The sequence below is a fragment of the Bos taurus genome, chromosome 13 (assembly GCF_002263795.3).
Source record: "Bos taurus isolate L1 Dominette 01449 registration number 42190680 breed Hereford chromosome 13, ARS-UCD2.0, whole genome shotgun sequence".
NCBI lineage: Eukaryota > Metazoa > Chordata > Mammalia > Artiodactyla > Bovidae > Bos > Bos taurus.
The window spans coordinates 32,177,924-32,195,100 of NC_037340.1; the positions used below are offsets into that span (position 1 = coordinate 32,177,924).

Consider the following 17,177-nt stretch of genomic DNA (forward strand, 5'->3'; position numbering starts at 1 on the left):
AAAAAACACTTAAAACAAACCTGCGCCATGCAGTGGAGTTAGGGTCCATGGGGTTGCTAGGAGTTGGACACGACTGAGAGACTTCACTTTCACTTTTCACTTTCATGAGTTGGAGAAGGACATGGCAACCTGCTCCAGTGTTCTTGCCTGGAGAATCCCAGGGACGGGGGAGCCTGGTGGGCTGCCATCTCTGGGGTTGCACAGAGTCAGACACGACTGGAGCGACTTAGCAGCAGCAGCAACAGCAGCCCGATTAAGGCAAACTGCTTGGAGATTTTGATCTAACTATTAATACATTGAACAAAATAACTGGACAATTATAATTTCTTCACTTTCTGAAGATATGAGTGTGTCTACTAACATCGTTTTCAAGTTTTTGTTTTTTTTTTTTAAGTAAGGAACAGTTGGAAAGCTCAAACTTATATCCTTAACCAACAAGAATTTAGGTTAAATTATTCTTGTGAATTTGGGGATGTACTGTAATGAATTAGGGCTGCATCTTCAGTTAAATGGATTTTATTTCTTTGATTAAATTTGTCATTTTGGAATGCTGAAAGGCTAACTAGATTATTGCAGTCCCTTAAAAAGTATCTGAGAATTATTGTTAAGAATGAAGTGACTTTCTGTTTTTTTTTTAATGTTCTAATTCTTAACTCCCATTTATATATCACTATGCACGTATGTGTGATGATTATATAGTGGAGTGGGAAAGTGAAAGTGAAATTCACTCAGTTGTGTCCGACTCTTTGCGACCCCGTTGACTATACAGTCAATGGACTTCTCCAGACCAGAATACTGGAATGGGTAGCCTTTCCCTTCTCCAGGGGATCTTCCCAATCCAGGGGTCGAACCTTGGTCTCCTGCATTGCAGGTGGATTCTTTACCAGCTGAGCCACAAGGGAAGCCCAGTGGAGTGGGAAGGTTGTTTGTTTGTTTGTTGGTATGTTTGTTTTTGCAGTGCCACGTAGCATGTGAGATCTTAGTTTCCTGACCAGGGATCGAACCCAAGCCCCCTACCTTGGAAGCATGGAGTCTTAAAGCACTGGACTACCAGGTAAGTCCTAGAGTGGGAAGTTTTCTTTCTTCATTTCTTTCCTGCTTTTTTTGAGATCTGGTACCATTATTTTTAAAAAGTAAGGATATTATATACATTTTGTTACTTTGAAGAACAGAGTCACTAGATACCAGATAGATATTCAAAGGGTTACAAGAGTGGATATGCTGTGGTCTTTACTCTTACAAAGTTACTTGTTTATAAATAGCCAGAGAGCTGAAATTAATCCTTTCCCTATAATATGAATTCAGTATAGTCTGGACTATGACAGCATAACATTAGTAAAAAGGAGTTTATATCACATGGGGCATAATCTTAGTGAGTTTACTTCAAGTTATTTATTTGGTGACCTCTTCTTGTTAGGATCAGTAATGTATTTTGGAAATACTCTTAGGAAATGATAAATAATCAGTAAATTGGGCGGGGACACGCTTTTGCCTCTTGTCTGGGCTCCTCGCAGATCCTGCTTGATCCCGGAGCAGTTTCACTGCCACCAGAGCCTGCCTTGCTGCATATCAACACCACACGATCACAGGAAACCAGCCATGGACATGCCAGAACATTCCTGGCAGTTTGTACATTTTGTTTCACGGAACAAAACGCTGAAAACAATGAGAAAACCTTGAGATTACAAATGATCTTGCTAACAATTTAAGAAACTTTCAATTTTTGACTTCCTGCCTGCAGGAAGGAAATGACAGTTGGAAGTGTGGAGAACAGGTGTCACCCTGGACAGCATGATATCTTCTGCTTACTAAAATAAAAACCCCTGCATCAACACTCCTACATGGAAGTGAGTTCTAACCACAAGACTCAGTCTTTCCACCACAGACCCTGCTTCAGAAAACCAAATCTGTTTCCTACCAGGAAGTTGTTAAACACAGCATTCAAGAGCAGACTCAGGGGCAGAATTCCTCGAATCAATCTGGGATAAATCCAAGTTAAGAATTCAGGTGGTTTGAAAATGTCCCCCTCCGTGTCCTTCCAGTGACTGGCAGTACAGTTGCATGGTGGACTCGTCAGGGGACTTAGAAGGGACAGAATTAGGACTGACAGAAACTGGTCCCAGCTGAAGGGGGGGGTAGGGATCCCAAACCCTCTCTTATATCCCTTTGTGTTTGTCAGGGGTGTGGCATTGTTTTTTACCCATAGCTTCAAGCTGGCATTGAAGCTTTCTATTTTCCCTTTGGCAAACTAGCTAGTTACTCTATCCCACATGAAGAAGATTTCCATGCCTCTCAATCTGTTACAGAAAATTTAGACAAATGATACTTCAGAGGGGCTGAGGACCCTGAAATGATTGAAGACTGTTCCTTGGCCCAGATGATTACCAGACAGTCCTCTCCAACCACCTTCATTAACAATGCAAGTCCATCATGGGATATGCATTCTTGAGGGCATGTGTGTTGGAAAATGTTAGGAAAGACATTTTAACATTGGAATGTAGAAAGTCTTTGTGAATGCTTGCAAGGGGCATAGTTTTCTTTTTCCAAACATGCGTTGTGGGATTAAGAAGCTCTGTAATCCCCAGGGTCTTTGACTTTGAAGCCATGGCTAATGAGGAAGGAGACATGGCCGCTGTCATTGGGGCCACTCAAGGACACTGAACCTCATGGGCTGAGTGAACAGATTGTATGGGAGCTCGTAGTATATGATTTCTCCCCCTGCAGAGTCGGTTTAGAAACAGCATTCCCCTGAAATAAAAACAAGGTAGCCATTTTCACAGCCCAGCACATTCTCCCTGCTGCCCGCCACTTCTCTTACCTGCCATCTGTTCCTTCCTTCCTTCCCCAAATGTACACTAAGGGCCGATTATGTACTGAGTGTTGTGCCAAGAAATGATGGTACAAAGACAAGAGCGCATGCTGTCTGCCTTCAGGGAACTTTCAGTTTCACAGGAACCCGATGTGCAGACATCTGAGGGAGACAAGAGTTTCAAAAGGGGTTTTATATGTAGCTTTAATCTGTTGTTGGGTTTTTTTTTTGTTTTGTTTTGGCTGAGTTACGCGGCATCCAGGATCTTAGTTCCCTGACCAGGAATAGAACCCGGGCCCCCTGCAGTGGACATGCAGAGTCCTAACCACTGGACGGCCAAGGAAATCCCCTCAAAAAGTGTTTTACACTCAAGAGGAATTACTCACTTCTACTTGAAGAAGGAGAGTAAAAGAGTTCTGAGAAATGGAAATCCTTAATCTGGGGCTGAGGGGTGAAGATGGCACTTATTCACACTCTCCTGTGAGATCAGGAGAAAATATCTGAATTCAACCCCAACTGCCAGCCAGAAAACAATCCTTCACAGCTTCCCTCCACTGCCCCATCTCCTGCTTGCCTCTTAGCTATGTCCCTGCTTAGTTCAGCCACTGTGGGGGTAGGCAAAAGTAAAATTTGTTCATTCTGCCTCTGCTTGGAAGTAGGGGGGAAAATTGTGTTGGGAACATTTTAAAAGAGCACAAAATTTTTAATAAGTTTATTTGTTCAGTTGAGTATTTACTAAAGTTGATTTCTAATTTTTATGCATGGAAATATTCCAACTATGCAAATATTAAAAAATGCAAAAACCCTCTCTGCCCCACCTCACCCATTCCCCAGGGATAATGCTGTTGTTTGATTGCTATCTTCCTGGATTTTAAATTTACATTTATCTACAACTACAATATTTCAAAAACAAAAATCCATTGTTTTTCTCTGCCACTCCTCTCCCCAACTCACTGCATCATGAAAATTCTTAGAACTATTTTTAAAATAAGATACACTATAAAGAGAAGATTGTTGTAACAATATAGAGATATTATCATGTGTCAATTTATAAATGAATACAGGCCAAAATTCACCTTCTCTAGTCAACTTGACTTCAGTTTTTTTCAATCCTGTCCTCTGAATCATCCAGTAATTTTACATATTGTTTCTGTATATTTGGCCCCTGATCATAAACACCTTTTTTCCCCCTTATACTTAAGCCCTTTGGTTGCAAAGAACAAAGGCCCCATTTTGTGGGAATATAGGTGAGCTGGGGAGTCAAGCAACTAGAGGGCTGGTCTTCCTTGGTGTGCTTGCATAAAACCCCATAGATTTGTCCTGACTGTTACTGTCTGGATTGGCCTCCCTGCTCTGCTCACTCTTCTCTTCCCTCACCATTTGGCTTCCATATGTTCATTCATTCAACAAATTACAGAATTCAACCACAAGCCAGAAATGGTTCTGGCACATACAGTTTGAGTTGCTCTGATTCTGACTCAAAAATCATGGCCTCCTTTAACTCCACTTGTCAATTTCTCCACATGTGTTTTAATTCATATTCCTAAGGGTGAGAAAGTGATTGGCCCAGGTCATGCCAGGCCACTCTTAGACAGCTGGACATTTTGTGGCCAGAATGTTCATCCAGACATGTCTGGTGGAGTGGTTGGCGGCCTGCAGGGTAGGGCTGTCCAGCTCACTCCACACACCTTCTCGGGTCCTACATGCGCATCTGGTCATCTCCCCAGTCACAGGGTCAGTCAGTCACTATGCCTCTACCATGACCTGTGGTCTGTTACAAGGGTAACCCAAGCAGTCTTCCCTTTATATGGAGTTGGGCTCCTTGTGAACAGAGGACAACAGGCATAAACTCTCTCCTGCTCAAGAGAAGCACAGCTAGTTATCAGGGCATTCCCTGTGGTGGAGAACAGTAGGTCCCATTCCATGAATGTAACACCACTTGGTGTTATCTTTGAGGCTAAAGTTATAGAATAGGAACTGGAGGAAGATGATAGGTGAGAAATATAAAGTGAGTGTCAGTTTTCAATTCCCATATATGTAAATAAACGGAATTCCAGTCCAGGTAAGAGCCAGACTGTTTTTATTCAACAACTATCTTCAAATTCTCAGATCACAATTCCAGTTAGTAACAAAGTTTATGGAAGAAATTATAATACATTGTAACATTAGATGACCCAAGACCCAGGGTTAGGAGGTTAAAATCTAGTCTGTATCCAGTATCATTTAAATAGAACATTTTTCAGGAATGATAACAGAGCATTGATGTCAATGGTATGCTATTAGAAACAGTTGCCAACAGAACTGCTGCTTAGGTGCTTTACTGCTCCATCCTTTTGTATTCTTGCCACCTTTCTTCCAGATGTCTTTTTTCATATAGAGGACTTCTGCTGCACTTTATTATTACTATTGGTGCTGTGCAGCATGTGGGATCCCAGTTCCCCAACCAGGGGTCTAACCTGTGCCCCCCTGCAGTGGAAACGTGCAGTCTTAACCACTGGACCACCAGGGAAGTCCTCTGTTACACTTCAGTGGCTGTGAGGTCAAAGAGAATCACCTGGCAGCTCAAGGAACCTTGTGTCTGATTATCCTGCTGTGGGAGGGCAGGAGGTGTGAATCCTCAGAGCCACCCCCCAGAATCCTAGGTGCATCCCAAGAACCAGGCAACTATGGGATCCCTTCTGAAAAGGGCCTTGAGACACAGAAGCCAAGAGAAATATGACGTGTCTCAGACACAGGCGCGGGGGAGCCATCTGATGAAGCCAGCAGACAGGAGGGATTGGGCCAGCCTGTGTGGGTGCATCACCCCTGTTCCACTTGTGGTAGCCAAGGCTCTGTCTTACGTAGGCTCCTCTGTGGCTCCCAGGTGGCTTCCCCATCTCTAGGTCCACACCACTCTAGCCCTGCCTTCACATCAGCACTATCCCTCCTTTCCAAGTAGTCAGCTGATCCTCTGTTTAGAAAATGCCTTTTTTTTTTAAAATTTTATTTTATTTTTAAACTTTACATAATTGTATTAGTTTTGCCAAATATCAAAATGAATCCGCCACAGGTATACATGTGTTCCCCAAATGCCTTTTCACACACACATTTACATGCGCACGCACACACATCCTTCATAGGATATGGGTGTTCTGAGTCCAGCTGATTTTCCTAGCATCACCTCCCCTGGTCCTACCATGCCACGCCAGACTTCATCATCATGCCTCCCTCCCAGTTGTTTTTTTCTTCCTGAAATGTCACTGACACCCCAACACCCACCATCTGCTCGCATCATCATTATCTTTCCCTCCCCTTCCCAAAACCAAAGAGGAAGCTCTCCTCTGTTGTATCATGGCATTTAGGTTAGACTTCTGACTGCAGTTATTTTTTGTTGCCCATAGGTTTGTTTCCTCTATGGATTATGAGGGTTTGCAGGGAAGGATGCTTTGTCACACATACATCGAACCACCCCACACCCAGTGGAACGCTCATCGCAGCTGCTCAAAAGTGGCTTGTGCGAAGGAAAGATGTTCATGGGGACAATTGTCTTTTAAATATTTGATATGCTTTTAGACTAGATATAGATAACTCTTCATATATTGATCCTGATAGCAGGTTTCTCATATCATCGTTAGTCTCCTGACCTGCAAAATAAAAATAACGTTAATCTGTGTTGCATAGCAATTAATGTGCAAGAACAAATAAATACTTCAAGTACCAGGAGGAAGTCTGGTTGGGAAATTGGTAAAGTGAATCCAAACTCCCTTTTCATGTACTTTGAAGAGAAATGAGAAGTCACTCTCTTAGACAAATACTCAAGCTTTGAGTATTTCTCTTTGACTGGATCTGCTCAGTTATAAAAATAGGGGATTGGATTATGTCTTTTCTTCTTTTCTAACTAAAATTATATTATTGCAATGGTTCTACTTAAGTGTTAAATATTAAATAAATGTTTTCTTGTGCTCAAATTCATAATAAAAACATTAAAAGACCCCACTTTTACTGATGTTCTGAAGCATATTCTGAAATTCATTTGACTTCTAGTAACAGATCTGCAAACACATTAAGTGATCACTTCCACGACGGCTCTGTTTCTTTAAGAGACCTCGGTTGTTAAGTTGGAAGATCACTGAACCATATGAGGGTCAATAAAAGAATAAAGTCACTGGTGAGTGATTCGAGTACAAGGAACTTGACCCCAGTTCAGTATCTGTGAGTCCATATGCTGTTCACAGTCAGAGGAGGAGACTGTGGTCCCCGGGTACTCGGCCTCCCAGGATGGCTTCGAGAAAACTAATCAAGCTGCTGGTGTTTGAGCTGCTTGAGTTTACTGCTTTCTGTGTCCCCACGCTGGTGATAATGGAACAGTTTGCTGTTGCCTATTCCACCACGAGGCATCCGCCTGACAAAACACGTTATTGGCTGATTGTTTCCTGTTCAATTGCCTATGTAGCTTCAGTGTCTCTCTTGATTTGGGTTCCTGTGAAAGTTCTCTTGTACAAGAAACGTCATCTTTACCAAAAAATCAAAGGATGGTGAGTAAAAAGAATTCTTTCACAGGGACCCCCTGGGATGCTTTCAAAGAGACTGTCTCATGTTCTCTGGGCAAGGATGCTAGCATAACACACAGGTGTGTAATGTGAGATTAAGGAGAAGTAATAACCACTGTTTCAATCAATGTATTCATAGTTGTATAAAGTATGGAAGTATCTTCCATATTTTATTAAAATATTTTTTTGATGTGGAATATTTTTTTTAAGTCTTTTCTGAATTTTTTGTAATATTGCTTCTGTTTTATGTTTTGGCCATGAGATATGGGATCTTAGCTCCCTGACCAGGAATTGAACCCACACCCCCTGCATTTGAAGGCAAAGTCTTAACCATTGGACCACCAGGGAAGTCTCCTTCCATATTTTTTTTAAAGAGTCATTTTTTTGCTGACTGATAATTGCAACTTACATGTATTCCTAAGACTCTGATACTCTGAGTAGTGATTGTTTTTGTACTAATTCCTGTGTACACTAAGTGCACAAAGTTATCATAGTTAATTTACAGAAATCATAATCATAAGATTCTAATATATAATTTTCTGTTGTATAAACCTGAAAGTAATGTCTAAAGCTGAAAGTAATGTCTAAATGTTTACCGCAATGTTTTGTAACTCTAAGGCATCCTTTGATCATTAACCAACTAAAATTTTTAAGCAAACTGGTTCCTTTATTTAGTTTAAAAAAATAATAATGCTTTGATTGTATTGATAAATTCTATTACCTTGGTGGTGAGAAGGGTACGTATTCAAATAATAATACAGAAATATTTTAAATTAATCATGGCTTAATAAGGATTGAACTCATAGATTAATGACTATATTGATCCATGTAAAGGTATTAAGAACAAATAATCTCCGGTCCTAATGTATTTTTCCTTTTAAATCTTCAGATCTGGTTCTTGTCATCTGAGATGCATAGAATACATTTGAAAAACAAGGAGCTGGGAATTTTAATTCGAGCAAGTACAGAAATGTAAAAATAATAGATACAGCTATACAGCTGTATAGTGAGAAACACTGTAGGGAGAGTGTGGCCAGGGAGGGTGGGGCCCAGGATCTGCTCTTTAGCACCTGATACTTGATGTCACCCCCTAACACACTAGGAGACTTTCAGTTCCTGGAGGACAGATGTCCTGAGTGGTTTCTGAAAATAAATCATGTGGTTGGCATTGCTTTCATCAATGGGGTTTAGGTGTTTTCCAACCCTTGACCCAAATCCTCAAGATCAACTAAGCTAAGCTGGGCCCTCCACCCCTCATACCTGCTAGGAGTTGCCTCAACCGTTCAAGACTCCTGACCAGGCCGGGAAGTGTTTGAGGGATAAGGAGGGTCTAAATCACAACAGGAGTAAACCAGTAGGAAGCTGGCCACACCAGCCCAGGAAGGTACTCTTTTTTTCTGCATTGGCTTAATCCCTAGGACCTTTTAGGTCTGAATATCATTTAGGGAGGAAACCTTCCCATATTGCTTATTATTATTATGTAGGAGCTAAGATCCCACATGCCTCATGGTCAAAAAGCCGAAACATAAAACAGAAGCAATATGGCAACAAATTCAATAAAGACATTGAAAACGGTCCACCTAAAAAACTTGAAAAAATATATTATTTTTAAATAATGTATTTATATTATTATTAAGCTATAATTACTTCTTTACTGATTACTTATTATGTACTATATAATGAACTTAGCAGTTTCATTTCATTGCATACCACCTTGTGAGTATGTCTTTTTTTGAGTTTATTATTCCTAAGAGGAAACTGAAGATTGGAGAGGTTAAGAAACTTACATGGCCAGCTGACAAGAGAGTGAAAGGACTGTACTTTGGACCCAGGTCCGTCTGATTCTGTGGTTGGTCCTTCTAACCACTGCCCTGAACTGCTTCTTTGAAGAGTGAGGTCCCAATCTCTGGGGGCAATTGAAAGGAAAGAAGGCAGCAGTCTTTCTGCTCCTTAGTGTCTGTGTTTTGGTTTGTTTGTTGTTTTTCTTTGTACGTCTGGTCCAGCTACTTCCCTTGTGCTAAGTTGTCTTGGGCTGTCACAATAATTACATCTTTCAGTGATTCCTTTTGGAAAATACTCTTCCAGTCTTTTATTTCTATTTGTGGGTGTGGTTGGTCATAAGTATTCTAAATAGTTTTAGGTGGATGGCATGTTATCTATGATTTCAGTGAAACTGTTCCCTCCATGACCTCTTTTCGAGCCATTGTTATCGCTTACTGGCCTAGAAAAGAAGAAGTTGTTACTGAGTACTATTCAAGGAACCTTGCACATTCCATACTGTTAGACTTTATGACAACCCAGTGAGGTATCCACTAATAGTCTTGTTGTATAGATAAAGAAATGGAAACTTGAAGAAGTGATTAACTTTGGCTAGTGATAAAGTTTATAACTGGTGGAGCTGGAATTTGTGAGCCCAGAGTGGTCTGATTCTGTGCTGTTTCTTCCACCTTATGCAACTTTTAAAATATTCTGACTTTGAATGCTAAGTATGTTTTAAAAAAATGCAGCTTTTCTAGTGTCATTAGAATACATCTTCCCTAAAGATGTATATTTGGATATTGTATGTGATCCCCCAAAATGTGTATAGAATATTTTAATATATGTGGTAACATAGTGTGTGTCATATAACTTGATTTCTAGAGAAAGATGATGCAAAAATAATTGCTATTACAGAAAGTAGGAATTGAAAGTATGAATTATTTTTGAATAATACTTAAATAGTTGTTTATGTGAGATTTCATAGATGCTTAGCTTTCACAGCTACATTGTTGATGGGCCTATTTGAGAATCTCCCTGTACATCCACACCGGTGCCATGGGTCCTATGTGGCTGGTATTCAGGAGAGAGTGAGTCACCCAGCTAGTGAATTCCTGACGTTGTGGCTGAGGCGTGCAGACCTGAATTGAAATTCCAGCATTGGCCCTGATTGTGAGATCATCCTTTAAATTCTTTAAGTTTTAGTTTTCTTATGAGCAACATGGGGACAAGCTAGTTTCTTTATTGGGTTGTTTTAAGAAATTGAGTAAGATTATGCATGAAAACTTCTGAGCACAATGCCTAGCACATGGTAAGGACCCGGTGAATGTTAGTATTATTATCTCATGCTGAATTTAGTATCTATTGAAAACATTATTTGGTTTAATCCTCAGAATGACTCTGACAAGTGATGATAAAACTGAAGAAAATTCTAGAAGTGATACTCTGTGTATCCAGAGAATCTTCTCGGTTTATTTTATCCTTTGAGAGTAGGGAAGGTGGATAGAGTGAAATGATGAATATCTTATATTTTGTGATTCTATTCTATACATAGTGTGATTCTATTTATTTTTTTAGAATTGAAGAATGGTGGCTCAGATGGTAAAGAATCTGCCTGCAATGCAGGAGACCTGGGTTTGATCTCTGGGTCAGGAAGATCCCCTGGAGAAGGAAATGACTACCCACTCCAGTATTCTTGCCTGGAGAATTCCATGGACAGAAGAGCCTGGGGGGCTAAAGTCCATGGGGTTGCAAAGAGTTGGACATGACTGAGTGACTAACACTTTCACTTTTCATGGTTGATTTATAATATTGTGTTAATGTCTGCTGTACAGCAAAGTGATTCAATTATACATATATATACATATTTTTATATTCTTTTCCATTATGGTTTGTTTCAGGATATATATTTTATTTAATTTGGCTCTGCCAGGTCTTAGTTCTGGCATGTGAAATCTTCACTTATTGCAGCATGCAGGATGTAGATTCCTGTCCAGGGATCCAGCCTGGGCCCCCTGCACTGAGAGTGTGGCGTCTTAGCCACGGGACCACTAGGGAAGTCTGTATCTCAGGATATTGAATACAGTTCCTTGTGGCATACAGCAGGACCTTGTTGTTTATGCATACTGTATATGGCAGTTTGCAGCTGCTAATGCCACGTTCCTGACCCAGTCCTCCCCCAGTCCTCTCCCTCTTGACAACCACTAGACTGTTCTATACTAGAGTGTGATTTTACGTTTCATTTTCTCATTTGGCCTGCACTCAGTGTTGTAAAGTTGAGGGAGTGGATATAATTGTAATTTTATAAGGGAGGAAACAAGGTCAGAAAGTTTAGGGCACACTTTAAACCAACAGAAGTCTGAACTTTAATCCGGTGTTCTTCCTTTTACTCTTGTTAAACACTTCCTCATTCCTTTGGAATGACTGTTCTTTTTAGGGATGCCTGTCATAATTTATAATAAACTAGGGACATGGTTTGAGGAAAAGAAGAAAAACTATTTATATCCACCCCAAATTTTATATCCCAGTAAATAAGAGGAAACTTTGCCTAGGATATGACGGGATGGGTGAAACCATTGAGGTATAGACTAATCAGTGAATGGGTGAAACTGTTGAGCTACAAACTAACCTGAAACTGAAGTAGATTTCCTCGGAGAGGGTACCTTGGGGAAGGATAATCCTAGAAGACTTTTGGGGGTTCCCAGACTGGATTGGGGTGATACTTTAGGATTCTATCGAGTCTTGCAGAGTATGATTTCTTTAGCCAGCCATCCCCAACCTTTGTGGCACCAGGGACCAGTTTCCTGGAAAACAATTTTTCCATGGACTAGGATGGTGGGGGATGGTTTTGTGATGACTCAAGCACATGACATTTATTGTGCACTTTATTTCTATTATTATTACATCAGCTCCACCTCAGATCATCAGGCATTAGATCCTGGAGGTTGGGGACCTCTGCCTCAGACCATGACGTGTCGGCCATCCTGGGCAGTGCCAAGTTGGAAAGACTCCAATTGGAACATTTTCCTTTGTTGACATCCTTAACTTACATTGCAAAATTTGCTGTTGATTTGTTTCTGGTGGCAGTGGAAGTCATAGCAGTAATAGTTCTAGTTGTCATCATAGTAAAATAAGAGTAAATATTGATTGAACAATTACTATGTACCAAAAAGAGTTGTAAACACACTGCCTGTGTTATTTTAGTTAATTCTCTTTTATGAAGAAGAACATTTACAGTGTTCATTTTATGAGTGAGGAAATTGGGGCACAGAGGTTAAAAGACCACCTGCCCAGTGAGTAGGGAGTCAAGACCAACCCCATTTATCTTGAGTCTGAGCACCTTAACGGTGCACAGCAACACACACGAGTGACTGGCTCACCTGAGGCAGAGCTCACTCTTTCCAGCACCTCCGAGAAGGTCATAGGTGAATTGCCAGGAGATAACCAGTGGTATTTAACAGTTACTTCTTCCCAGAGAACCGTCTTTCTCTCAGTCTGTCTGTCATCTTCTGAAAACCAAGACTGATCACTTTCTTGTCCTTGACCACAGGCTTTCTCTGCTTGTCCCACCACCTCCAGTCAGTCAGCAGGAGTGGATTCACTTTTGCTTTTCTCTCCTGCATATGCAGTCAGTCACCAGATTCCATGAGTTCTTCCTCTTTCATCTCTATCGACTCAGCATCTTGTTCTCATGACTGTTTTCCTCACCCCAATCAGGCACTGATTTCCAGGGCCACTGTGCACTTGAGTCTCTGGCATGGCTCGCCAACTTTTGATCTATTCACGTCTAGCGTCAGATCCCTTGTTCTGGTCGCTTTTGCTCAAGGAGGCACAGAGAGCGTTTTATGAACCTCCTGGGGCTCTGGAGACCTTCACCAATAGCTGTCCTTCCTTTTGCCTCTCTGTCCCTCTCATTCCCTCCATGTCCTTGTTGACAGAGTAATAACCTTGAAAAATGTTGCCTGCATTTCCGTTCCACCTCTAAAACTCTACTCTTCCCCTTGCTTTTAGAATTCAGTGTTGGAATCTTCTGAAAGCTGAAGATACCTTAGTGTCCATCTATCATACTATTTCTCACAATACAGACAGTCTGCCTCTGATTTTAAAGGAGCTTCATGACTTTTTGTGTCTCTAATTATGAGAATGTGTTGTATTGTGCTCACTCGCTCAGTTGTGTCCAACTCTTTAGGCCCCATAGACTGTATCCCACCAGGCTCCACTGCCCATGGAATTTTCCAGGCAAGAATACTAAAGTAGGTTGCCATTTCCTTCTCCAGAGGATCTTCCTGACCCAAGGATTGAACCCACATCTCTTGCATCTCCTGCATTGGCAGGCGTATTCTTTACCACCAGTGGCACCTGGGAAGCAATTATGAGAATAGTCTTCCTTATTTCCTTGTATTGAAATAAACTCTGCCATGTGTAGCTTCCTTCCCGTCTTCTTTGTAGCTGTCACATCCTATGCCCTGCCTTAGATGCCAATGAATTTGGCCATGGCTGGGAGCCCTACCCATTGCCCCCTGATTTTCTCTTTTTATTGCTTTTCTTTTTTATGTGTCAAGCATTTTAATTTGGAGGTTGCATATTTTAATTTGCATAGAAAAGTTTGGCTTCTGGGATACCCTGTCCAGTGGTTTCGACTCCATGCTGTAACCACAGGGAGCCCATATTCAGTCCCTGGTTGAGGAACTAACATCCCAGATGCTGCATGGTGGGGCTAAAAGATTTTTTAAAAAGAAGAAGAAAAAGAAAATTTTGGCTTCAATCAATCAATCAATCAGCCAATTTTCAGTGATTCAACACTCACCCCCCCCCAAAAAAAAAAAAAAACAACACTCACCAATTTCAGAGTACTGTCCTTGTTATGAAATTATGCTGGCATGGCTACCAGCAATTAATTAGCCACATGTAATGGTCACTCTCAGTAGCATGACACTTTTTTCTTCCCTTTTTTTAAAAGAAAATTTATTGGAGTATAGTTGATTTACAGTATTCTGTTATTTTCAAGTGTACAGCAAAGTGATTCAGCTATACGTATACATATGTCCCCTTTTATTGCTTTTCAAGCTCTCTCGTCGGCTCTCATAAACTGTCGCTTGTGTGATGACAACTCTCCACATTGTGTCTCTAAGGGTGACTTCCTTTCTGAGCTCACTATGTCTATACTGAAGCTTTTCAAATATTTGAAGATGGGCTCATCACAGCCATTTCAGCCACATCCCATTTAGTCTGCTAAGAAGTTTTCTCCGGTGTCCAAGTCCCATCAGTTATTCTCTGTGTCCTGTGATTTCTGAACCTTTTACTCTTCGTGATGTCTCCTTGGGATGCTAGCTGACTTGTTAATGTCTGAGTGTACTCTCTATGATACCACAAACCTTCAGTTTGTTACAGAGCACAGTAATGTGAAACACAGCAAAACAAGGTCTGCCTATATGTTGGTTTTAGCCTGCAGTTCTAAGGTTTAAGGCTTGACAACCAACCTGTGTGTGTGGACACTCTGTCCTCTGGACCTATCAGAGTAAGGGCTCCACCCTCTGGGCCACGGGCAACAGGCCTGCTCTCTGCATCTGAGGAGGGAACCCCTGGGCCCATGGCAGAAGTGGCAGCTTCCCTGGCCTCTGTGGCATCACAGAGTCATTCTTCCCTTTTCTTAATGATGGCACATCTTTGCAGCCAAATGGCTCAGTATTGGGCTTACCAGATGGCTCAGTGGTAAAGAATCCACTTGCCAATGCAGAAGATGTGGATTCAATCCTAGGGTCGGTAAGATCCCCTGGAGAAGGAAATGGCAACCCACTCCAGTATTCTCGCTTGGGAAATCTCATGGTCAGAGGAGCCTGGTGGGTACAGTCTATGGGGTTGCAAGGAATTGAACAGGACTGAGCATGCACACATGGCACGGCACAGCTCTGTATTAGCCCATTTCCTGCCTATCGTATCCTGGAAGTCTCACGGCCTTTCTTCATCTTGTCCTGTCTCTGTCGCCCTTCAGTGCAAGCTGTTAGTGTTTCTGCTGAAATTGTTGATTGGATTCACAAGCCACACCCTAATTGTTTTCTCCCGAATGTGCTCTCTCATCTTTTCTGCATCTTTTGCAATATGGATAGGAGTGTGTCAAAGAAAATAAGACAATATGTTCTTCAGTTCAGTTCAGTCACTCAGTCGTGTCCAACTCTTTGCAACCCCATGAATCGTAGCACGCCAGGTCTCCCTGTCCATCACCAACTCCCGGAGTTCACCCAAACTCATGTGCATCGAGTCGGTGATGCCATCCAGCCATCTCATCCTCTGTCGTCCCCTTCTCCTCCTGCCCTCAATCTTTCCCAGCATCAGAGTTTTTTCAAATGAGTCAGTCTTCACATGAGGTGGCCAAAGTACTGGAGTTTCAGCCTCAGCATCAGTCCTTCCAATGAATACCCAGGATTAGTTTCCTTTAGGATGGACTTGTTGGATCTCCTTGCAGTCCAAGGGACTCTCAAGAGTCTTCTCCAACACCACAGTTCAAAAGCATCAATTCTTCGGTGCTCAGCTTTCTTCACAGTCCAACTCTCACATCCATACATGACCATAGGAAAAACCATAGCCTTGACTAGACGGACCTTTGTTGGCAAAGTAATGTCTCTGCTTTTTAATATGCTGTCTAGGTTGGTCATAACTTTCCTTCCAAGGCGTAAGCGTTAGCTAGGTGTATATATTGCCTGTGTGCTCAGTTGCTTAGTCGTGTCTGACTCTTTGCGGCCCCATGGACTATAGCCTGCCAGGGTCCTCTGTCCATGGAATTTTCCAGAAAAGAATACTGGAGTGGGTTGCCGTTTCCTACTCTGAGGTATGTAAATTACTAAATCAAAATTTTAAAAGATTGTGGATAACTGTCTTTCAGCCTCATTACTTTGTTGTATAAGTCTATGTATTTTATGTACTTAAAAATTCCGAGAAGGGTCCATAGGATTTACAAGATTCCCAGAAAGTTTATTGTATAAAAATGGTTTGGAAATATTGTTCTAAATGCTGGAGATAAAGTAATGAACAACTCAGATAGGGTACCTTGTCCCATGGAATTTACCTTGGAAATAGGCAAACAGGAGTCAGACATGAAAGATTTATGATCTAGACTAGGTCTATCATCCAGAGACTCCCTGTCAGAAAAGAATAGCCAGTGTAAATCTGGCAGGTGGGGCAAGGTTGGTATGATCACAGAATACCAAAATGTTATTAGTATGTTATTAGATGTTATTAGTATGGTGGGGCGGGGAAGGCAATGGCACCCCACTCCAGTACTCTTGCCTGGAAAATCCCATGGACGGAGGAGCCTGGTAGGCCGCAGTCCATGGGGTCGCTAAGAGTCGGACACGACTGAGCGACTTCACTTTCACTTTTCACTTTCATGCATTGGAGAAGGAAATGGCAACCCACTCCAGTGTTCTTGGCTGGAGAATCCCAGGGACGGGGGAGCCTGGTGGGCTGCCGTCTATGGGGTCGCACAGAGTCGGACACGACTGAAGTGACTTAGCAGCAGCAGCAGCAGTATAGTGGGGTTAAGTGGATGTTGGGGAAGGGGCAGATCATTCTAAGTGAAGAGAGTAAAAGAAATAAGAGAAACCACATCATGGAGAACATGTAGACAATGGTGCTAGGTTTCAATTTTATTTTAGTTACTTATCCACTGGAGATTTTTAGAAAATTTATTAAATCCACAAATATATTTTGTGGTAAAATACACCTATCATAAAACTTGCCATCTTAATGATTTTTAAATGTAGAGCTCATGGGCATTAAGTACATCCACACTGGTGTGCTACATCCATCCACAGAAACTTCTTCATCTGGAAAACCTGAAGCTCTATAGCCATTAAACATTAACTCCCCATTCCCCACTCCTCCCAGCCCTGGTGATTTTGAGCTGAGTAGTTAAGATGAGTTTTACATTTACAAAATTAGACGTTTGCTTTATGGGAAAATATTGCTTGGCAAGAATAACACTAACAGGAAACTGGTTACAAAGCACTGCAGATAAGAGATGATAGTGAGTGAGCTGTGTTAGCGGACGATGATTTGAAATGCACTTTGGCAGTAAATCATGCAGG

General features: G+C 41.6%; 1 protein-coding gene across 1 annotated transcript in view; it reads left to right on the forward strand.

The window, feature by feature from the left end:
• Positions 1 to 1,077: 1,077 nt before the first annotated feature.
• Positions 1,078 to 17,177, forward strand: part of TMEM236 (transmembrane protein 236) — a 47,371-nt gene continuing 31,271 nt past the window's right edge. The window contains exon 1 of the mRNA XM_002692105.7: positions 1,078 to 7,323. Within this exon, the coding sequence (XP_002692151.1) occupies positions 7,067 to 7,323 (257 nt within the window). The 5' untranslated portion in view covers positions 1,078 to 7,066. The remainder of the gene's footprint in view (positions 7,324 to 17,177) is intronic.